General features: G+C 62.5%; 2 protein-coding genes across 3 annotated transcripts; both read right to left on the reverse strand.

Moving 5' to 3' along the window:
• Positions 1-1,839: 1,839 nt before the first annotated feature.
• On the reverse strand, positions 1,840-5,019 carry CDC6 (cell division cycle 6). Its single transcript, XM_051640156.1, has 11 exons — positions 4,809-5,019; positions 4,301-4,519; positions 4,024-4,223; positions 3,671-3,834; positions 3,442-3,548; positions 3,166-3,305; positions 2,980-3,080; positions 2,803-2,871; positions 2,481-2,697; positions 2,230-2,370; positions 1,840-2,142 (listed from the first exon to the last, which is right to left on the reverse strand). Exons 1-11 carry the CDS (start codon positions 5,017-5,019, stop codon positions 2,053-2,055), a joined length of 1,659 nt encoding a protein of 552 aa, XP_051496116.1. The 3' UTR covers positions 1,840-2,052.
• A 583-nt stretch (positions 5,020-5,602) lies between these two features.
• Positions 5,603-22,362, reverse strand: WIPF2 (WAS/WASL interacting protein family member 2). Of its 2 annotated transcripts, XM_051640261.1 has the most exons (9): positions 22,285-22,341; positions 14,491-14,782; positions 11,342-11,466; positions 10,709-10,841; positions 10,431-10,550; positions 9,317-9,976; positions 7,734-7,943; positions 7,509-7,610; positions 5,603-6,913 (listed from the first exon to the last, which is right to left on the reverse strand). In XM_051640261.1, the coding sequence occupies exons 3-9, from the start codon at positions 11,402-11,404 to the stop codon at positions 6,873-6,875; spliced, it is 1,329 nt and encodes a 442-aa protein (XP_051496221.1). In that variant the 5' UTR covers positions 11,405-11,466; positions 14,491-14,782; positions 22,285-22,341; the 3' UTR covers positions 5,603-6,872. The 2 variants fall into 2 exon arrangements, with proteins under 2 accessions (XP_051496221.1, XP_051496222.1); XM_051640262.1 differs by lacking the exon at positions 14,491-14,782 and having other exon boundaries at positions 22,285-22,362.
• Between the last annotated feature and the right edge of the window lie 239 nt (positions 22,363-22,601).

Consider the following 22,601-nt stretch of genomic DNA (forward strand, 5'->3'; position numbering starts at 1 on the left):
AGGGGACACCGGGACCCTCCGCGCACAGGCGGGTGGCCGCACAGCCGGACACGCATCCCTGGGGGCTGCCGGCGGCACGGCCGGGCACTGCCCAGCCCCACGCGTGCGCCGGAGCGAGGGGACACGGACGCACGTCTGACAGATCGAGGGGACATTGGCACGTGTGCTGGAGTGGGGGGACACGGCCCTGCCGGCCCCTCAGCCTCCCCGTGCTGCCGCTGCTCCGGCTGCGCTGCCAGGCCCGGGTGTCCCCGGGTGTCCTGGGGCGCCCTGGGGTTCCCCGGGGTGTCCTGCGGTATCTCAGGGCCTCCCGGGTGTCCCGGGGCCAGCAGAGCCATCCCTGAGCCGCGGTGGTCCCGGCGCTGCCGGCCGCTCGCCGGGCGGTGATGGATGGATCCGGCGGGGGCTCCGGCTCCCGCGCCGCTGAATCCGGCTGCGCCATCGATTTTTCATCCACTGCGGCATCGAGCGGAGCCGGCGCGGCCGCGGGCACCCCGGGAGGCTGCGGGTACCTCGGGAGGCTGCGGGCACCCCAGGAGGCTGCGGGCACCCCGGGAGGCTGCGGGCACCCCGGGAGGCTGCGGGCACCCCGGGAGGCTACCACGGCGCGGGGGGCTGCGTCCCCATCCCCAGCCGGGCAGCCTGAGGACAGCGATAGGACCGGGGATCCTCCGATGCCCAACACAGCCAGTCCAGCCCGGTGTGGGGCTGCCCCCCCCCACCTCCCCCAGCACCGCGGTGAGCAGAGGGGGCTGGGGACAGAGGGACACGGGGCGCACGGCCCCGGCCCGGCTCTGCCCATGGCACGGGGATGCCGCTCCCCGCTCAGCCCCGCAGCTCGGTGACCAGTGACAGGGCCACAGTCCCCACAGTGCGGTGAGGGGACAGGCAGCCCCCTGGGGATACGGAGCGGAGCAGAGCCCGGGCTGAACCCGCCGCCCCCCCCGTGCCGCCGCACACGTCCCACACACGGCAGCTCGGGCTATAAATAGCCCCGCGGCAGCGATGGCTGAGCCGGGCCTGGGGGCGCTGGGGCCACCGGCCACCCCCGGCCCTGCCTCTGTTTCCCCACCCCTCCCCGTGGCATCCAGAGCCTGTCCTGTTCATAGAGCGTCCCCTGGCACAGACCGGGGATGGGGACTGCACCAGGACTCCAGTTCAGTGCCGGCATCTGCTGCCTCACCAGGCTCCGCTTGGATGCCCAGGGCAAGGAGACAGGCAATGTCCCCACATCCTGCACCCTGTGGGCTATGGGGTTGGGCCAGGGGAAACTAAGGCACTCCAGGGACAGAGGCAACCCACCGCCTCCTCCCCACCCAGCACCCTCTCCCCCACTGAGAGGAGAATGAGGGGTCCCGGGCTGGGATGGCTGGAGATGGGAGCCCCAGCTCCTCCCTGCCCCCCTCAGGCTCCCCCCCAGCCAGGGAAGCTGCAAAATTAGGTCAAAGCGTCTATTATTTAACACAAGCAGGAGATGGGGGGGAGGGGCTGCAGCCCGGCAAGAGAGGGGCTGGGGAGGGGGGTGGGACAGCCCCAGAGCAGGGAGGGCACAAAGGCAGAAGCAGGGGCTGAACGAGAACGACTTTATTAATGGCAGGAGATAACGGGGCGGCGCTGTTCCCACCCCCTCCAGCTCTGAACAGGCACAGCCTGGAGCCAAGTACCCCGGGCGCCCCCTCTAGGGGCATCGGGACCCTCGCTCCTGCAGCCGAGGGCTCGGGGGGCCCAGAAGACTCCCAACGAGCCAGGAACAAACACCGTGGGAGCATCGCCAGGCCCCAGGAGCACCCACCATCCTGTTGCTGCAAAGGGGCTGAGGTGGGTGCCAACCCCCCACCACACAGAAATAATAATATTAGTAATAACATTAATAAAACTGCCCCAGATCAAGGGACCCAGAGCAGGACTCAACAAACAGCAGCTGAATCCTCAGGGACCCATTTCCCTGCTCCCAACACAGCCTGACTGAACCATCCAGGCACCACAATTCCACCCAGAGCAGTGTCTGCCCAGCCCACACCGAGGGGCTGTGGGGAGGGGATTCCAGGGGGGCTAAGGCAGCCCCTGAGCCAGGATGCTGCCCACCAGCACCACATCCTGCAGAGCATGCTCCACTGCAGCCTCTTCCATCTTCAGGCAGACCTGGGGGAGAGAGGAGAGTCCTCAGAACCACGCTGCCAGATCCTAGGGTGGTCCTAGATCCTGGAACCCAGCCAGACCCCACCATACCTTGGCCAGCCGGGCCTCTTTGGCTTTCTTCAGCTCAAGGACACCACGGGACTCCAGGAGGGTGACAAGGGACAGACACTCCACTTGGTCAACAGGGGGGAGCTGCTGCCGCCGGCAGACCTGGCTGTAGGTGTCATGAAGCTGGGGAAGACAGGGCAGGGGTTACACCATGGCACAGCACCCATGGGAGACCCCAGGGACACCCACTTGCTTCCCAGATCCAGCCCCAAGAGGGTCCCGCTGCCACTCACCTTCCCCAGCGTCACCTCCCGGGTGTGCAGGTGCCGGGCGAGCAGGAGCAGGGAGCAGAGCAGCACTTTCTGCTGCAGGGGGAAGGCATCCCGGCCCCCCTGCCCCCCCGGTGCCAACCGATCCCCAAATACCTCTGAAATCACCCGGGAGATGTGCGGGAGCCCCACGCGTCTGGGGACAGGGGACACCGGGGAGTCACCTGTGGGACAGACAGGGCTGCAGGAGAACGAAAAAAGGGGGAGCAAGAAAGGGGCGGGGAGGCAGCAGAGATGAAGCCAGAGGAGGCGGGTCCTGCGGGATTTTGGCTCTGGCAGCAGCTACTCACCGCTGGGCAGCGGCTTGAGCAGGGTCTGGCTCCGCACCTCCAGCTCCACCACCTCCACGGCACGTCTGGGGAGAGACAGCCCTGAGTGCCGGGCAACGTGGCTGCTCCAGCACGGGGAGCCATGTGGGGCTCACAGGGGCCTCAACATTGCCAGGTGCTGGGGCAGTGCTGACCTGCAGACATCCAGGGCCTTGCGAGCATCACCAGAGACCGCAGAGACCTTGCGGGCACAGAACTGGAGCGCAGCAGCATCCAGGACGGGGTCACCCTCCACCTACCAAGGCACCACAGGCTGTCAGCTCTGCCACGCCCATGGGAAGAGACCCTCACCCCCAGTATGTCCCCCCCCATGTCCCCACCTGTCCCAGCCGCTCCTGCAGGATGGCAGCGAGCTGCTCCCTGGTGTAGGGCTGGAAGTGCAGCAGCTGGGGGCTGCCAGCGGAGCGGGCACTGAGCCGGGCCAGGCTTCGGTCCGTCAGGTCCAGAGCATTGGCCAAGCCTGTGGGCAAGGCAGGGGGAAGGATGAGGCTGTGCTCTGAGGGGGGAGCAGGTGGGTGCAAAGGCAAACCCCCCAAAGGCCCCTCAAAAAAGAAAGGGTCACCAGGGTGGGCAGTGCCACACTGCCGCCAACTCACCCACAAGGACAAGCCTGGACCTGGGCAGCTGGGGCCACTCAAAGAGGGTGTAGAGCACGTCCTGCCCTTTGCTCTCCAGCTGGTCCAGCTCGTCCAGCACTAGGAGGCTGTGGGAGGGAAACATGGATCAGATCCTGCTCTGCTCTCAGCCCCTTTGCAGCACCCTGAGCAGGGAGAGCTGGGGTGCCAAGGGGGGACCCCCACACCACCCCCCTGAGTGGAAACTCACACCATAGGCCCCTGGGCCGTCAGCTTTGCCTCCAGCCTGCGCAGGCCCTCCCGGCCAGTGACCACGGGCAGGCCCAGCTGCTGCCCCAGGGCGGGGAAGACACCCTGGGGGCTGCTCAGCGACATGCAGTTCAGGACAATGGTTTTGCTCCCGGAGAGTTCATCCTGCCAGGAACAGAGCAATTACACCAGCCACAACCTGTTGCCCCCTCCCCTGAACTGGCAGCACGACAGGGCTCTGCTCCCCTCCCCCATTTCCCTGCTCCAACAGGAACCCCAAAACAGACACCCTTCCCCCCCAGAGAGGCTGGTCCCCTTCCTCAGCTGCTGCCTGGACCCCCAGCCGTGGCACACCTTGCAGTCGAGCAGGACACGGCTCAGACAGGCCGTTTTCCCCGTCCCGGGGGCTCCAGAGATGTAGAGGCTGCCGGGCCGGCGGCCGCAGACGTGTTCCCGCAGGAACTGCCGGATGGTGCTGGTCTCCTTCTCCCGGCCGTGGAGGCGCTCAGGCACGGCCGCGTGCAGCACCCGCTTCACCTGCTGGTAGCAGGTACCTGCACCGGGGAGGGAGAAGGCTCAGGAGGGCCCACGGCACCGCTGGGACCCTCTTCCCCTCCCTGACTGCACTCACCTTCCTGCCTGAAGAGCCGGGTGCGGGCAGGGTGCCTGCCAGGCCCTAAGCTGCGGGGGGTCTCCTGCCCCCCACGCCGTGGGGACAGCACCGGGCTGCTGGGCTTCTCAGGGGAGGCCGGGGGGTCCCCGAAAAGCAAGCGGCGCCCCTGGTTCTCCTTGCTGCGTTTGGCCGGGGAACAGGGCAGAGCATGGGGAACATTGCAGAGGTTGTCATCACCTGGGGAGGAGATGGATCAGCGAGTGGCTGAGCATGCGGGGCCGACCCTGGTGCTCCTGGGTGCGAGCAAGAGGCCATAAGATGGCGTCACTCGCCCTGGGGGGAGGCTTCACGCTTCACCCCCCCAGGAGCAGCTTTTTCTCCCAAAGCCGAGAGGAAGCCGCAGCGGCGGGGACGCAGCCGAGTCGATCAGCCCACTCCAGCCACGCAGCAGCTTTCAGGAAAGGGACCCCCGCTCCCCACCTTTCCCGAGGGGTCCCGGGGAGGGAGCAGAGGGGTCAGAACTCACTCAGGCGCTTGCAGGGGCTCAAGGGCAGCGCTTTGGTCCGGGCTGCGCGTGTCCCCGGCGCGGGCTCGGCGGGGGCAGGAGCTCTGGGGCAGCCGGGCGAGAGGCGCAGCGCGGTGGGGTCGGTCTTGGCCGGGGGAGCGGCGAGGCGGCGGGCGCTCCTCCTGCGGGGGAAGGCGATGGTGGGCTGGTGCTGCGGGCTGCTGCTGGCCATGGCGGGGCTGCGGATACAGGGGGGCACCGGTCAGGCGGGGGGGTCACCGGTCCCGCGGCTACCGGCCGCTCCTACACCCCCCGTATCGCCCCGCTCTGCCCCCCCCAGCCCCACCAACCTTCTCGCGCCAATTCAGGCCCCGCTCTGCGCTTCCCGCCACCGGCCCGGCCCGGCCCCGCCCCCTCCGCCTCATTGGCTGCTCCACCCGCCTCGCGGCCAATCGCAAGGTCTCGAGCCAAGCGCAGCGGCGGGGGGGCGGGGCCTTCGCCGAGCAGCCAATCGGCGACCGCGCGCGGGCCCCGCCGGAAGGTGGTGTGCGCAGGCGCGGAGCATCCTGGGAGTTGTAGTCTTCAGGACCCTGCTGCTCTCCCGCCCCCCCAGTACCAACATCCCACCTTCCCAGTGCTCCCAGCACCAACATCCCACCTTCCCAGTGCCTCCCAGTACCAGCCTCACTGCGGGAAGAGCCCTGGTTCCCAGCCCCTGGCGCTCTTACCCCCCCCAGAAGAAGGAGGGAGTCCCCAAAGAGGCACAGAAGCCCCCCCGTGTTCCCCCTTCCCCAGACAGCACCCTTGGAGACACGTAACTTTATTACTTTTATTTAAATGTGATTTCAAGCTCCTTGGTTTGATTCTGTTCCCTCTTAAAACAGCCCCTCGCTCCCTGGGAGGGGGGGCAGCCAGCGCTTGGGAAGAACCTTTATTTAACCTTTATTTAAACCAAATGGCAGCGCCAGGGGGGGTTCATCCTGCAGAGAAACCCCCCAAAATGTCCCTCACGCTGCCTCCAGCCTCAACAGGGAGAGTTTCCCTCTTTGTAATTAAAAAAAAAAAAACAAAAACAAAACCCAAACAAACCCCAGAACCGTTGGAGGGGGAGCTGAGCCCCCCCACAGCACCCACCTTCCTCCCACAGTTACAAGCGTTTTACAACGTACAAAATCGATCAGTAACTACAGTTAACGTCCAGCCCCTGGTGCGGTGAGTAAATACAGAGAAACCAGCCCGGGGCTGCCGGGCAGGGCAGTGTGTAAGGCAAAACATCAGCGGGGCCCCCCGGGGCGGGGCCGTGTCCCCAGGTCCCACCCCCACCCCAGTCACAGCACCCCCGGCTTCCTCCGCGGACAATTAGTGCCTTCCCGTTAAAATGCTCTAGTTTGGTGATTTAGTGTTAAAAGCCAAGGCTGCCGGGCCCAGCGCTGTGAAAAGCTGCTGGCTGTGGGGGTCTTGGGGGTCCCCCCACGGCCCCCAGCACCTGCCCAGCACCCTCGGGGTCTCCCGGATGGTCCCACTCGCTCCCCTGCTCCTCCACTGGCTCCTGTGCAAAAAAGCAATCAGCTGCGCGGGGCTAACGAGGCTCCGCTGGCCCTCCCGGCTCCCCCTGCTCAGCACCAGCACGGCCAGTCACCCTGCAGCGTGTCCATCCCCTGCCCAGCTCCTCTCCAAGCCCTCGCTCTGCCCCAGCCCCGAGAACTGGGCACTGAGACACCTCTGGTCCCAACTTCTGGCCACACACGGCTCGGTGGCCATCCCGAGTCCCCATGCCCAGCTCCCAGGCTGCAGCCAAACACGTGGTGCCGGCACCAGCCGGGGTCTGCGACGAGCAAGGAGGAAAGGACCCGTCCGGGCTTGCCTGCAAGGTCAGCGAGTCCCGGGGGAGATGCATAGATGAGGGTGGGCTGGTGGAGGGAGCAGGGAGGGGGATGTCTGCCTGTCCTGGCACAGCTGGGAAAACCAAAGACGCTGGGAGATTCTCATGCAGGATCCTGGGGGCAGGGAAGTGGGGAGGGTCCATCGGAGGAAGGGGAAGGAGGTCCGTCTCTGCTCAGGAACCATCGCTCGGGCAGCCTGTTTTCACCTGGGGATGGGGGGCAGAGGGGGGGCCCCACGCGTAGCTGCAAGACAAAAAAAGCCCTTGAAACCACAACCTGTCCAGCACGGCGTGCCCTGCACTGCTGGCACACACCAGCTCAGGGGCTGGCTACCCTGGTGCTCCGCAGAGTGGGATCCAGCACGTCTGCTTCCCTCCTCCGCACCGGCTGCCCCCCCGCGCTCCCCGCAGGGATCTGGAGCTGGGGATTTGCGACTCGAAGCAGCCGCTGCGGCACGCACGGAAAGCTCAGGGCTTTTCAAATCCACATTAAACATTCATGGCTCTAAAAATAAACGAGCATCCCATTCTCCCCAGAGTCTCCTCTGGGATCCGCAGGGCTGGCACGGCAGCGGTGCAGCAAGGGCACTTTGCTGGGTCCGAGTGCCCAAGCTCGGGGCCCATCCTGGCCGGCACAGGGGCTCTTCACCCCCCCAGCCCCTAGCCAGCACCCACTTCAGTCTTGGGGCTGCGGTCTACATTTATAACCGTGCCACACCAGCCACTGCACAGGACAAACAGGACAGTGAGTGGCCACAGTGTCACTGCTGTCACCTCCTGCCAGCACTGATAGTGTGGGAGGGAAGCCAGGCCAGGCGGGACTCCTCCTCCTCCCTCACCTCTGTTTGTTTTGCTGGGGTAGATTCTCTGGAAGTATTTATATTCCTCTGGGGCTGGGAAGTCTTCAACAGGATGAAAGGAGTATTTGGATTCAAAGTCATCTGCAGAGAAGAGGGAAAACAGGCAGGTCAGGGAAGGTGGCTCTGGAGGAGCACAGCGGAAGCCCAAGGGCTTGGCTCCACACAGGGGCTCCCCCAGCTCCAGCCCCCGGGGGTCCCACTCACCCAGGAATGCTCTGACAGTGGAGATGGAGTCCCGGTGCCCGTTCCGCACTGGTGGAGGTGGTGGTGGTGGCCCAGCCGGTGTCCTGGTGGGAGGTGGGGGTGGCTTCCCTCGGCTGGAGGGCTCGGAGGAGCCGTGCAGTCTGTAGGGGGGCGGGGGTGGGGGGGCGTCACGCCCCCCGTTTCGCAGCATGGGCGGAGGGGGCGGCGGGGCTGCAAGGAGAGCTGGGTCAGCACGGCACAGCCCAGCACAGCCTGCCAAGGCTGCATGTCCCCATGGCAAACCCTCCCTCCGGCAGCAGGGCCAAGGACATCATCCTCCACGGAGCTTTCCAGGCCAGCTGCGAGCCAGACCGCGCCAGCGGCCAGCACGGCCAGCCCAGGGATGCTCCTACGCGCGCCCAGCCGAGGTTTCCTGCTGGTTCCCAACATCTGCATTCCTCCTGGGCAGCTGCAGCCAAGGGGACCAGCCAACCCACTCCCCCCAGCTCACTGCCCACACCCCCTGTGGGGCTGCTCCTGCCCCAGCCATGGCCAGACCCAGGTCACCCCTGGATGAGAGGGGATCCAAGGAGCAGTTATGAACTGCACACAGCAGAGTCTGAGGGCAGCAGCTCCCCAGGGAGGCAAGATGCTGCCTGCCAGGGCTGGGGAGCCACGTCCGCACTGCCACTGAGGAGGTGACGGGACCCACAGCCCATCTGACCCACCTCACGCTCCTGCCCAGCCTCCCACGGATGCACAGTGGCAGTTTGTGCTCCTCATTAAGCTAATTACACACAGACTAAGAGAGCAGATCCCCAGCTGTAGCTCGAAGGAGGGATTCTGGCAAGGCCGGAAGGACAGAGCGGCTTGGCAGGGAACCAGGCGGGAGCTGCGGTCTGGACACGGAGCCCAGGAGCACATGGGGGGGGCACCAGGGCAAAGCCACCGCTGTGCCCGGCAGCAGGGACATGCTCACACCCAGCTCCATGTGCATGGGGGGGAAATGGTGGGTAGTTTTCATCAAGCCACCCCTCTGAAGGGTGCCTGACACCAAAACCCCAGCACTGGCAGTGCCAGAGCCTCCATCACTAGCTCTGCTCTGAGCAACACAGCACCAAAACCAGCCTGGAGAGGGGCAGGATGGCTCCCAGGGCTGAGCAAGGGTGTCCAGCTGCACAGCTGAGGGAAAGGCTTCTCTCTGCTCTGCTGCAGCTTTTTGTCACCACCCCAGTGACATTCAGGAAGCTCAGGGGAGCAGCTGCAGCATATGCAGCTCTGCCACCAACACGTTCTCACCTCTCTCGCTCAGGAGGACACACCAACCTCACAGGCGGGAGCTGCCCAGCCACAACCCACCACCAACACCCAGCGTGAAAGGTGTATAGAGGACAGGACTGGGGACATGCATCAAAGGTGACAGTCCAGCCGCTGCCCCTGGCTCAACCCCTACGTCCAGAAGCCTGGCTGTGCCCCACAGTTGATTCTTCCCCAGCATCTCCTACCAGCCCCCAAACACCCCACGGGCAGGTGGCCACAGCCTGACCCACCACGGCTGATCCCGTACACGCTGAGACGGGCCCAGCAGAGCCCGCAGTTCTTACCTGCTCCGCGGCTGGGGGGGTCTCGGGCTGGGGGAGGGGGACGGCTGCTCTGGAGAGACGGGGAGGCTGAAGCGGGTGGTGGTGGTGCCAGACCCCGCAACGGGCCCGGCGCCTTCCTGTGCAAGGAGTTGTGTCTCTGCGGGAGCTCCGGGGCTGACTCGTTGATGGGGCTGGAAGGGCCGTTGGGGACACCAGGGGGTTGCCGATAAGGGGGCGGTGGGGGGGCAAGAGACTGGCCCTGAGCCCCCGATCCCGTTCGGATACTGACTGGGGAGGGAGGGGGCTTAATGGGTGGTGGGGCAGGGGGCCCGTCCCTGCTGATGGGCAGTCGCTGTCCCGGGGTGGGAGGCAGGGGCTTCTCCCGGTTGTAGGAAGAGACTTTGGCGCCGTGTGCCGGAGGGGGGGCGGGAGGCGCGGCGGCGCGGCGGCCGGGTGGGGGGGGCGGCGGGGCGGACGAGCTGTGCTTCATGCCGGTGGCACCGGCGGTGCTGGGCCGGGACAGGTCCGGCAGGGACGGCCTCTGCGTGCGCGGCAGCTCCGGCGGAGAAGCCCGGCTGTTGTCAGCATCATCCTGAGGTCGGCTGTTGCTGGCCGGCACCGGGGGCCTGGGGGCGGCAGCTCTGGAGCCAGGGACTTGCAGGGTCTGCTTACTGCAGCCGTCTGAGGTGAGGGAAAGCAGAGTGAGCAGCCAGGCACAGCACAGCAGGACCTGTGGTGCTGTGTCCCCGAGCCTGCGTGGGGCAGCCTGCCCACTCAGCCAGGGAGGGCCAGACCGCAGGAAACGCCGTCTGGCACAGGCAGGGAGCTGGCACCATGCTCAGCTCCTCTCTCACCACGGCTGCTTGCTCTCTGGCTGGCTGGGAGGCAGGTTGCCTCAGAAAATAGCAGAGAAACGCTTAGCAACACACGCGACTCCCAGACCCCCCAAGGAGGTTCGTGTCATGGGACACGGTGGCGTGGAGAGTGCAACTTGCCTGCCCCCACACATGGGGTGGGGATTTGGGGTCTCTGCCTCTACCAAGCTGAGATCCCCAGGCAAACACAGCAAGATCCCCAAACCCCTCCCACCCGGGGATCTTCCCAGGGAACCCCTGCACAAACCAGGGACTGTTACCTGAGCTGTCCTTTGCTCCCACAGGCCTGAGCTTGGGCACTCCACCTTGGAAGAGACCACCCTTCGGCTGGATGGCAGCGGAGCTGGAGCCGTAGCTGCTGCCGCCACTGCCCTTGGGCTCTGGAAGCAGAGAGGCAAAGAGGTTAAGCCTGGTATTATCAGCTCCTCCAATGAGGAGCCACTGGAAACCAGATGGGTGAGAGCCCAGAAGTCACCCTGAAGGGCACAGCAGCACCTGGGGCAGGGCTGAGCACCTCCTGGGGCCAGGCAGTACTCACTCTCCAGGATGGGTGCGCTCCGGTCATTGATTTGTGTCACTTTCTTTAGCTTGGTCCCTTTACAGATGTCTTGCAGGAGGGCCCCACGGCCCCGCTGCTCCTCTCGGCTCAGCTTGGGTGGTTCTGTGTTCGCCTGGAGACAAGGAGCAGCTCAGCAGGAGCTCATCTGTGTGCAGGGACACCCTGACCCACAGAGCAGGCACAGCCTGACTCCCCCATCCCACTTCTCCACTGAGCCCAGAGGCACCCCCACCCCAACAGCCTTCTCCAGGGCCTCTTCCAGATGGAGCAACAGGGCTGCCCAGGAGTTCATGCTGTCTTAGAATGCGAGGCTGAGACCCCATCCCACCCAGACCCAAGGCACAGCTCTGTTACAGCCATGTGCACAGTCCCCTGCTCCACCCCCCCGACCCATCATGGAGCAGAAGACACTAAAGCAAAGAAATACCATGTGCATCCGTATACAGACCCTGCCGTGAGGGAAACTGAGGCATAGCCCAGGGGCTACCTGAAGCTCTGGATGTGTGTCTGTGTGTCTCTGAACTCGAGGAGGTCCAGAGACACACGGGGGGCCCTGACAAGTAGCAGTGAGTGGCCACCTCCTCACCCGAGGGGCAGCAAGAAGAGCCCTACCTGGCTGAGGGTGGGAGGTGGCGGCGGGCCGGGAGGCGGCGGCGGGGGAGGAGGGATCGGCATCCTGGCCCGGTTCCCGGCGGCTCCAGTGGCTCAGTGCTGGGGACAAGCCTGGTCACTCATGCCTGCGGGAAGGGAGGAAGTGATCAGGAACTGGAAGGCAAAGGAAAAGCACAGCTCTGGGCTAGTGCCTCGTGCCTGCAGCTCCCTGTCAGGGAGGCTGGGCTGCCCTCTCTCAGCTGGCTCCTGGGCTCTGCATCCAGGTTCTCCCAACACCCAGAGCAGCAGGTCCCAGGGGTGGGAGCTGGCATGACACCCCACCCTGAATCATCAGGGCCCCCACCCCAGCGCAGAGCCTGTAGCTGGAACTCAGGGCATTCCTCACGCAACCACCTCACTCAACAGAGAAAACACGGCCAAGCTAATCCTGCACCATCAACCCAGCTCCTTTATCTGCAGCCGGAGGCAGCTCACGTGGAAGTGCGACAGGAGCCAGAGCCTGCAGCCTGTCGGCAGCCCCAGCACACGGCCCTGGCAGCCCCTCCAGCCACAGACATGGTCAGCTCTGCCAGAGGGTGACAATACAGGGGGCAGATGAAGTGGCATGGGGCTGTCCTGCGGCTCATGGAGGGAGGGACGCTCTCACTCCCCAGCAGCCCTGACAGATAAGGCAGATTTATCCAAACTGCTCATATCCTGCCTCAATAACCTCCCAACACTCTGAAGGCTGGCTGTGCCCTGTGCCACGCCATTCCCACAGCTCCAGAGCCCACCTTAAAGCTGTCCAAAACCAGCTTTCCCAGCACCACTCTGGTTATGTTTCAATCCAGCTCACCACAAGCCCAAACCAAATCCATCCCACACCGTAGCTTACCCAGGCCAGCTCCCAGCCCATGGAGTGCTTCAGTGGTGGGCCAAGCAGAGCCCGGCAGCTCCAGCTCGCACTGGAGACTGAGCATGGAGGAAGCAGGGACAGGAAGAGGAACCTGAATCACTGGGAGATCACAGGACAGGCCCCTGGCAAGCTCGTGTCTCTGACAGCAGTGCACAGGTAGGGCCGTCCCAGCAGCACCGGCTCAGGGAATAGGAATGCGATGACTGGAGGCCTCACTCGCTGCCCTGGGAGTTTCGGGTGCTTGGGGCAGACTGAGAGGCAGGGGATAAATGCCCCTCTCCAGGCCACAGATGTCTTTCCCCAAGGAAAACCTGCTCCTTAACCACAGAAGGGGACCACAACGCCAAGGCCAGGTAAGAGGAGGAGAGCTTCACACCTGAAGCTTCTGACCTTTCATCCCTGACCTCCAAGTCAGGCAACCAGAGAGCTCACAGATATGTCCACCCCAACAGTGAAAGTTTCTTTACAACCCAGGCCCTTAAACCCAGGCCCACAACCTTTGAAATGGTTTGTATCAGGTTATTAAAATCCTGATCCCTCCTGACACTCACCTTCTACCAGATTATCTACAATTTACTGACACCGTGGTACACGGAGGCCAGAGCGAGACCAGGTCTGTCCTCACGTGTCAGACATTCCCACTCCCTGTCACAGCAGAGGTCTGAGAACAGGAAGAACAGACCAGCAGCACAGCTGCGGTGCCGGCGGTTCCCCTGCCCTCCAGGGAACCACCAGCTCCCTGCGGTTCAGGAAAATAAATAAATAAGCTGTCTTTTAATTAAAAGCAGCTCTTCTACCGAGTGAGAAACTCCTCTACTACAGACACCCTCGCTGGGGAGATGTTCCTCCCTCTATCTTCTGGCATTTTCTAAGTCACCCGACATCCTCTGGTGGCACTGGCCACACCTCTGTGGAGCTGGGAACGGTGTGAGCTTGATCCTGCCATGATTCTGAGAGTCCTGGTCCACCTTGCCAGGGCAACCACCAGCCCCACCAGGCTGGGACGTGCAGCAGACTGGAATGAAGCCAGTGGAATGGAGCAAACCCACTTGGCCTGTACCTTTCCCACCGAAGCAAGATCAGAGACGGCTCGCAACGTGCTCGTCTGGAACCTGCCGGCACTGCCGGGACGTGTTGGAACAGGAGAGCTTTTCCCTGTGCTCCTTCCTACCCCACAGCAGGATCGCAGAGCTGGGACAGCAGAAGCTGCTGCCAGAGCAGAGAGTGACATTGGGGGGACAGTATGACAGCATCATGGCATGACCAGTGGGAGGCGATGGGCAGGAGAGCCCTGGCCTTGTTTGAACAAAAGCAGCCGGAGGTAATTAGCAGAAATAAGCTGAGAAACATGCCAGGTAATGAGACTCCTGACTTGGTCTCATGTGTCACAGGCCTGAGCCAGCACAGGAGCAGTGCCAGCATTGCAGGCTCACCTCTGCTCCTGACCCATGGGAACAGAAACACGTCACCTCCCCGTTACACTCCTGCCCCAGCTGGCTACCCATGGGGACACTTCCCACCCAGCCCTGCACCTCGACAGCTCTTGGGGTCACACCAGCCCTTCAGACACTCCCAGGACAGGGACACATCACCTCGCTGTACACAGAGGGATGGGACTTTGTAATCGGTCAGAACACCAGTCAGTGCCACATCTGCAAGGGAAGCACACTGCTGAGCCCCCCATCTGCCCTGCTGCCCCCCATCTGCCCCCTGCGCCTGGCATCTAGGGACAATCCACCGCAATGCTACCTCCTGTGAGCACAGCCAGGAAGGGGAGGGGTCTTTTACAAGGAAAACCAAGAGTCATTATCTCCCTGTGCCTAATGTGCCCTTAAAACCAGTGCTGCCCCAAAACCCACATTCAGATAAAAGCTCTGACCTGGAAGAGTGAGAGAGGAGGGGAGAGAGTTTAACTAAAGCAGCTCGAGGATAAACTGGAGCTGAATTCCTGAGAAACGGGTCATTTTGTTACAGCACATGGCCCCGTTCAGGTTGTGGATTAACAGCAAAGGTCACATTGAAAAACCAAAATCGAGGCACTGAACTCAGCACGTGGTGGCTGCTGCTTAGTTCATACCACGAGAGCAGCCGAGACCTCTGGGTGGGAATGCTGGAGTGATCCGTGTCTGTTTTTAAAACAAAGCTGTGGTCTTGAATGTGTGTAAGGACAGAGACAGCTGATGGAGATTAGGGAGACACAAGTTAAATCCTCCAGGAAGAAGAAAAAAAAGGGGGTTCTCCCAGCACTCCTTACCACCCCATACTGTCTGGTGTACGCCTTATGGAAACCATGCCCTTGGAAACAACGCTGCTCCGACAGCCGACTTTGCTGCATTTCTTCCCTTTGTTCTTCCTTTCCAGGGATCTTTTCACTACACCAGATCTGAGCCTTTGAGAGCTCCATATGCTGTGGTGGCAGCTCACTGTGCTCGCAGGGAAAGTGGTTTGAAAGACCTGAACCAGGGCAGCGAGACACCCGGTAGATCAAAGCACTGAGAGCTTGTCTTGGGCACAGCCAGGAGGGGCAGGGGTGTGCGCTGGCTTTCCTTTAAAATAAAAAACAAAACCGAAGAAAGCTGTGAGAAAAATGGGAGGAGGACAAGGTGTGAAAAGCTCTCACTTTGGAGGAGAGTGAGCGGAGGGAAGTCGAGGTGACCCTGCAGAGCTGCTGCCAGAGCTGCTGCCCAGCAGCCGTGCAGGACCCCACCATGGCCGCAGCCCCCCGTGCCCCATGGCAGCGCTTCAGTGCAGCCCTGCAGCGTCTCCCAGCAGCCAACCCTGCCTTCCAAACACACTGAAAACCCAACCGCGTCACACTCAGCAGCCCCTCTTCCCCATAAAACAGCTGAACTAGCCAAGGCTGCCCTGGACAGGACTACAGACCAGGTTTTTCAAGTCCCCATTTGCTGTGAAGGGAAATGAAATGCCTGCTCCATCATGCAGCCCTGGATTCTGCTCGTCCCTGGAGGGAGAGAGGGGTTTGCTTTTTTAGCAGGACAGGCAGCAGTGACCTTCAGACGCAGTAAGCCTTTCCTTGCCTTTCAGGGGGATTTGGGTGCCGTGGCGGATTTGTGTTTCACAGCCAGGCTCACTGCCGTGCCGAGCCTGCATTTGCAAACCGAGATGAAGAGCTTCATCCTCAGGGAGTCAGCGGCTTTGAACTGCAGATCAAGAGGAATTTCCAGCCCTCTGATGTCGGCTGCAGAATGCGGCTGCACCGGTTTGGGGACGACTTCCAAGGCTGGACCTCTCCAACACCTTCCCTCCCGCCCCCGCCTTGGAGGGTGCCTTTATCTTCCACCTCTTCCCATCCAAACCCTCAGTTCCTCATTACCCTGAGCGCAGCTCTGCCCAATTCAGAGCCTCTCCTCGCAAGCCTGACATTTCTGCCCGTTCCTGAGGAGCGAGGGCTTCAGCAGCGCTGAAGATGCGACATAAATAATTTATCCTGAAAGACAGCCATCGCAGGATTTAAGGTCATTCAGGCTTTTAAAATCTTCTCAGCATGCTTTGAGAGAGCGAGCTGCCATCTCGATTTGGAGCGTCTCTTAAGAGCTGGTGCATCTCTGCGTGCAGACAGACAGACACACTCCAGCCCCGCGGGACTCAGACGTTCACTGTGAATTATTCACAACCCACGGTCACTGACAATGCGTTTTTAACAAAGCCCCCAACACACAAGTTTGTAACGCCTCGGGGCCAAATTCCACAGCCCTCGGTGGAGCTTCCCCATTCCCATCCCCTGGACCCCAGAGCCAGGCCATCCTTTAGCAGCGTTCCACCAAGCTCAGGTCTGTTCCCTTGGTAGAGGAAACCTTTAATCAGGAGCGAGGAACCATGTCCTGACATTAGGCCGCAGCAAAGAAAAGAGCAGGAAAAGCCCATCCCAGGAGGACATGCGGACTTCCCTGCCTCTCTCTGTTCCATGTGCCAGGCGGGAAGGGAAAGGAAGCCGGGGAGGGAGAGGTGGCACACGAGGGGACCAGGCAGGAACTGCTCTGAACCACTGCTCTCTGACAGACATCTCTGATTGTTCCAGCGGAGGAAGTGGCGGGAGACGCAGGGACTTCCCGGCTGCTTCGACAGTGACCTGCGGGCTGGGAATAACGGTGACCCATGGGCTGGGAATAACGTGCTGCACAGCCCACGCCTGGCAGGGAACAATACGCCACTGAAGGGAAAGCAGCTCCTGAGCCCGGGTGGCATTACTGTTCAAATAAAAACATCTCTTTATCAACTGCCAACGACACAGCATCCCCTTCACTGCGGGTCCAACACTGCCCGATTCAGAGCAAGCAAAGCCTGAAGGCTGGAGCCGATGGAGCTGGGAGCTCCTCAAGGCACAAGGGCAGCACGGAAAGCAGCAATGGCCTCAGGCTGCTCTGAGCAGGATGGGAGCTGGGACCGGCTTCAGACACCTCTGAGAGCCTTTTAAACCCCCACTCACACCAGGCTCCTCTAGAGCCACACCTGAGGCTCTGCACAGCGAACCCAGGGCAGCAGCAGGCTCTGCTCTGACACCCTCAGAGGAAGGAACTGCAAAGGAACGCGTGGCTCTTCGGCCGTCCCTCCAAACCGCTGGCACGCACAGTGATCTGAGAAACAGCACCAGCGGCCTCAGCCGGGAGCAGCTGGTCCCCAGCTCCAGCCTGCCCCCCTGAGTTGACACCGTCAGCTGCTGCAGCAGCCGAGTCAGGAACAGCAAAAAGTCCTGAAGAAACTCTGCCAAAAAAAGCACATCGATTTGAGGGGACCCCACTGCAGGCCAGGCTTCCAAACCCCTGCGCCGAGCTTTTTTCTCAGACTCACCCCGAGATCCAAGTGGTTGGCAATGAGTCGACCCACCCTCTTGGCAGGAGCGATGCCCGGCCAGGGCTGGGGGTCTGACACTGCTGGGTCTCCCCTGCTCTGGCGCACAGGGACAAGAGGTAGCTTCTTTGTGAGAGCCCACTGTGCCACAAGACCCAACCAGCTGCGTGCTGGGGGTTTAGGAGAAAAGCTAGTGGTCTGCCCAGTTCCCTGGACTCCACCCAAAGAGTTTGGTTACAACTGTGGAAAAAAATCCTGGTGAAAATCCACGAGCTACAGACGTGCCTGGAGGTCAGGATGGAGAACAACTGTGCCTTTAAAATACAGCAGCACCAGCCCCCGCCTGCGTTCAAACACTCTGCTTAAACATGCCCAGGACCCCACAGCACCCACCCCCCTCTGCCCGCAGCCCTGCGGCTCCTTTGCTCAGCGAGGCAGCACCACGGCTGGGCTGGTCTCCCCAGCCCTGGCCAGGAGCCTCCAGGAGGGACAAACTCCCCCATGTCCCCGTCAGGGACTATCCCACCCCCAGGAAGGCTGAGGACAGAGATCTCCAGCTCTGGTCCCTTTTGCCACCCCTCTCCTGCAGGGCAGAGGTGCTGGGGCTCTGCCCGCTCGCCAGCCTCCTGTGCTCTTTTGCAATGAGCAGAGCCAGGCTGGAGCACAAGGTCTCCTGCTGTTCCACCAAACCCGGCCAAGTATTCTCAGGGTTTTCCTAGGCAAAGGCCAAGTGGAGACAAGCCGATCCACAATCCAGAATACGCAGGGCAAGTAATGGAGGCAGAGGGCAAGTTGCTGGGTGCTATAAGGAGGCGCCTGCTGGAAAGGCACAGCCCTTCCCACAGAATAAAGTCACCCCAGAGCCACAATGGCCTCGTGAAGAGGAAGCAGCCATGCGGAAAACCATCACTGACTGCTCCTAAAAAAATTAATTGGCCATAGAAATGCATCTCTCCTCTAACCAGGTTGGCAGTCAGTCATTAGGAGAAAACATACAAGCTAGCATGGAATACCCAGCACTGAAGTGTTATTTTGGGACACTTGATGTTTGTGCAAGACCCTCAAACTACAGAAACCTGACAAGGGGGCTGATCCACACTGTGGGATGGACAGGACAGCAGGACAGGACGTGCCCCCCTAGCTGGGGCACGAGGCTGAAGGTGGCCAGGGCCTGGTCCCTGCAGCAGCCACAGCTGCAGGAGGTGTGGGAGGTGCCGGGGGCGATGCCAAGGGGAAACTGAGCCAAGCCCCATCAGAGCAGGCTCCCTGCACGGTCGGATCCACACTCAGCTGCCTCTCAGGTTGGTGGGTGCCAAGAACATGCTGCAAGTTTACAGCCAGCACAGAGGGAGAAAAGGGCTTGCTTTGAGACCTGATCTAGTGACTGGGGGTGACAGATGGAGAGACGTATCAACAAGGTTGGATGGTGCTTGCAGGTGCCACCCTGTCACTCCCAGCTCCTGAGCAAAGCCACGAGAACCCCTGGGCCACCAACCCAGGCTCCAGCCCAGCCGAGGGAAGGTTTAAGCCCCACACCTGCAGGAGAAAACACAGGGAAGTGCCCAGCTGCTGCAGTGAAAGCAGAGACAGGCCCTGGTGCAATAAGCACAGCGTGCACCTGAGCACCACAGCAGCAAGTCACACCAAGCAAGGACACTCAAGCTTAGCAGCAGCGAATCCCAGCAGGCAGCATCCCAGGACACAGGGTCCAGCACGACAACCACGTCTCCCCAGACTGCCAGGGGCCACGCTGCCAGCGAGCCCTGCAGGCAGCATTTGCAACTCACCTCATCTGCTCCCTCTGGTAAGGACAGAGCAGAGCTCCCAGAAAACCTCGACAGCCACCTGGCAGCTTCACCCCTTTCCCAGGGAACATCCCTCTGGAGCTGCCTCCGCCCCGGGAGCTGCCAGAGGGAGAGTCTGTAACCAGGGCACGAGGCTGCCACAGCTCTGGCTGGTGCAGCCAGTCCTGCTGAGCAGCAGGAATCTCTAAGGTTATGGGACTGCATGTGGGAGACACCAGAGGAAGGACAGGGCTCAGGGATGGACCAAAGGAAGCAGAGAGGCACCTGAGCCCAAACCCCAGACCCACACCATAGTACGGAGCAACACAGAGCTTCCAGAGACCCTGCAGCAGGTTTTGGCTCCTGGTACCACAGCCCCACCAAGACTGGTGACAAAGAAGGCAGCTCAGCTCTGGAAAAGACCATTTAATTCCTCAACCAACCTCATAACACCAGAGTGAGGAGTTGTGCTCATTCCAGAGTTGCCCTGGCAGAGCCAGCAGGAGAAACCCAACACGCTCAGTCCCTCGTCAGAAGGGCACGTTCCCCCGCTCCCTCCTCCCACCTTTGCTTCCCAACAGAACGCTACTTCTTTGGCAGAGCAAATCTGCCTTCCTTCCAAGCAGCCAGATGTAAGTAAGTAGGTCAGACACGGACCGGAGCACCTCGACGACAGCACTTTAAAGCAAAGCAGAGTGGGAAGTGAGCCCTGACCTGGAACACGCTCCATCACCTTGGCCCTGGCAGGGAGCGGGGGCTGGTGCACGTCACCTCAGAGGTAACACGCTCAGCAAAGGCAGCAGATCCACCAGCAGCAGCGTGGCAGCTGCACCAGGATGCTCCTGTCAGGGGCTAATGCCCCACGGCTGCCAAAAGCTTCCCAGCCTGGCATGCCCGTAGCACCAGCTGGCTCGCCACAGTGCGGAATCACAGACCTACTTTTAGCAGCTAAAACTACCTCAACCGGACCCAAATCACAGGGAAGGAGGGCAGGGGTGGTGAAGGTGTCCCTCACAGCCACGCTCCCCTCTGTGCCATGCTCACATCTCAGCACCAGGCACGAGACACGCTCCAGATGGCACCAGCTCTGCACGCCGCAGCAGCTCCCGTTTGTTCCCGGCGGGACGTAGCCAAGCCCTGCCTCGCCCCCACGGCACAAAGAGGGGTCTGTGCTCCCAGCCATGGGAAAACAGGCTCTGCCTTTGCATTTGCCGCACAGCATTCCAGGAACACAGCTTGGTGGTGAGTGGGACACTGGCTGTGCCACTGCCTGGCAGCCCCCACGGCGGGGAGCAAGGCCACTGGCACTCGATGTGTGAAGAGGGGATATTCCCTCGGAGGGGCTGGGCTCAGGCAGCAGTGCTGAAACACCCTGGGGACATGACAGGCTCAATAAGCTGAGACAGGCAGCAGCACAGAGCTGTGAAAAGCAGAGGACACGCTCAGCAGGTAGCTTTGCCCTGGAGAAATAGCATGGCTGAGCTGGAGCGGGGTGGATTCACACCTCATCTGCAAACCTCTGGCAGCAGGACAGGAGGCAGGTCAGATTGGATCCTCCCTGGCAGCTGCGGGTGACACTGCACACCAGGAACCAGCCAGGCCCCAGCAAGCCGGGCGGACACTCGTCTGCAGCCAAGTCTGCCACAGATAAAACGAGGCCGACTGGGGATCCCGGCACCTCTCCAAGGGCTCCTGCTCAGCCTAGTGCACAGGCTGCGGTTCATTGAAATTACTTCCATGCAAAACCTCTGCCTCCACCCGGCCCAGGATGCTGCCTCGCCGGCTCCTCGCTGCAGACACCCCGCAGGCTGGGGGGGGAGCAGCCCCTCAGCCCACATTTCACCTGGATGGCAGGTGGGGAAGCCCAGAGCAGGGCAGTCAGGAGGCGTCCAGTGCCCCATGTCAGCTGAGGGTCGGGAGGTAGCCAGCACCTCCTCCTTCTGCATCCCAGCATGTGCCCTTGGAAACACTGCTCAAGTCCAAGCAGTGGGGGGACACTGACCTGACACCCCCACCCTGCTCACCACACGGGAGTTTTGGGGCAGAGATGTGGTTAACAGCAATGGGAACTTCAGGCAAACCCCCAAAAACATTCTTCTTTAGGTGATGCTGGGAAAATAAGCTGTTTCAGAACACACTGCTCAGCAGGGCTCTGGCCTGCACTGCCCCACACCCACCCTGGCCACTGCCACCCCCAGCTCTGGGCTCACTGCAGCTTCTCCATGACAGGACAAACACCAGAACAAGCATCACCTCAAAGGGAGCAGAGCCCCAGGGGGGGACAGCTCTGTGTCCAGGCATACCCAGCACCAGGCTCATCCTTGTACAGCACACACATCCTGCAGCCTGAGCCCATCCACATCCCTCCCAGGACAGGGCCAAGGACATGGAGGTGCTCGGGCAACCCTGTGAACAGGGATTTGGGGTGTCCTAGAGCCACGCTCCCAAGGGCAGCCGTGAGCTGCATCAATTCTGCTGAGTCTTTGCAGGGGGGAATGGCTGCGGCTGCTCATGCCACAGCACGTCACTCCCCCTCTGTCCCAAAGGACACGCAGAGAACAATCAGCTACTTATTTTGTTTGCTAATAGCCAGGGCTCTGGAGAGGTCTGGAGCATAAACCCGCAGCAGGAATTCAGTCCTCGAGTCCAGGGCAGGGTCTGGCAGGGCCGTCCCCATGGGTGGGGAAGCCAGTGGGCCGGGCAGACACAGCCGTGGCTGTTTACCCGGAGCAGAAGGGAGAGCTCAGCCTCCACCGTGGCACTCGCAGCACTTTGCTGCTCCGTGCTTGGGCTTTTGTAGCTTGGCCCAGAGGAGGGCCTGGCTGCGACACTGCTCCGGGAGCCTGGGCCTGGCCTGACCCTGGGAGCATTGTCTCCCCCAGGACACCACAGCTGCCCCCCCCAAACCCACCCACACGCAGACACGGAGCCCTCTCTACTCCCCTGGGGGGCAACACTGGAGGGGGGGCGCTGGGAAGAACGTGACCTCCCTGTGGCACGGGGAGAAGCAGGGGCGGGAGGGGGGAGACCCTCCCCAAGCCCCCCACAGAGCCCCCCCGCTTCTGCCCCTGCGCCAACACCCCCGTGGCACAGAGGGCCCGGCGGCACCGCTGCCTTCCCCGAGGAACTCGCTCACAACTTCCCTGGTCCCGGGGGGGACGGGTTCCCCCCGCGGCACCCCCTGAAGAACACAGCGTACCCCGAGCTCCCGCTGGCCCACCGCGCCACACACCGGCCCCAGACCGCCCCCAGCCGCCCCCCTCCCCACACAGACCCCACACAGACCCCGGCCCCTCAGCCCCGCTCCAGCACAGGCCCCGCGCAGCCCGCCCAGCACCTCACACACCCGCCCCGAGCCACCGCACCCCACACGGAAGCCCCGCGGGCCGAAAAACCTCAGCTCTAACAAGCCCCGCCGCCCCCCCAGCCCCCGTCCCGGTGCCCCCGGCGCTCACCGGCCGCCCCGGCCTCCTCCCGCCGCACCCGGAAACGCGGCCCCGCGGCGCGCCGGCCTCCAGCCCCGCCAGCAAAATGGCGGCCGCGGGCCCTGCCGCGCATGCGCCCCGCGGGGGGGGGGGGGGGGGGGGCGGGGCGGGAAGGGCGGGGCCGCCATCTTGGGAAGGGCGCCCGGCGGGAGCGCGGGGCTGGCGGGGCCGGGGGGGTCCCGGGGCCGGGGGGCTCCCGGGCAGCGCAGCGCGGCACGGCCGGGGGGCACTCCCCGCACCAGGGGATTCCTGCGGGCTGCAGGTGCCGCCCCCAGCCTGGCTGCCAT

This window comes from Apus apus, chromosome 25, assembly GCF_020740795.1.
Source record: "Apus apus isolate bApuApu2 chromosome 25, bApuApu2.pri.cur, whole genome shotgun sequence".
NCBI classification, from domain to species: Eukaryota; Metazoa; Chordata; class Aves; order Apodiformes; family Apodidae; genus Apus; species Apus apus.

Excerpts from the sequence above, each read along its gene's own strand:
- WIPF2 (XM_051640262.1), bottom strand. The coding sequence starts at position 11,404 with ATGCCGATCCCTCCTCCCCCGCCGCCGCCTCCCGGCCCGCCGCCACCT. Across the intron at positions 10,842-11,341 it reads CACCTCCCACCCTCAGCCAG|GCGAACACAGAACCACCCAA; the intron begins GTAGGGCTCTTC and ends CCTTGTCTCCAG. Across the intron at positions 7,611-7,733 it reads CACTGTCAGAGCATTCCTGG|ATGACTTTGAATCCAAATAC; the intron begins GTGAGTGGGACC and ends TCTTCTCTGCAG.
- CDC6 (XM_051640156.1), bottom strand. The coding sequence starts at position 5,019 with ATGGCCAGCAGCAGCCCGCAGCACCAGCCCACCATCGCCTTCCCCCGC. Across the intron at positions 3,549-3,670 it reads ACGGCCCAGGGGCCTATGGT|CCTCCTAGTGCTGGACGAGC; the intron begins GTGAGTTTCCAC and ends TCCCTCCCACAG. Across the intron at positions 3,081-3,165 it reads TGCAGGAGCGGCTGGGACAG|GTGGAGGGTGACCCCGTCCT; the intron begins GTGGGGACATGG and ends GTGCCTTGGTAG.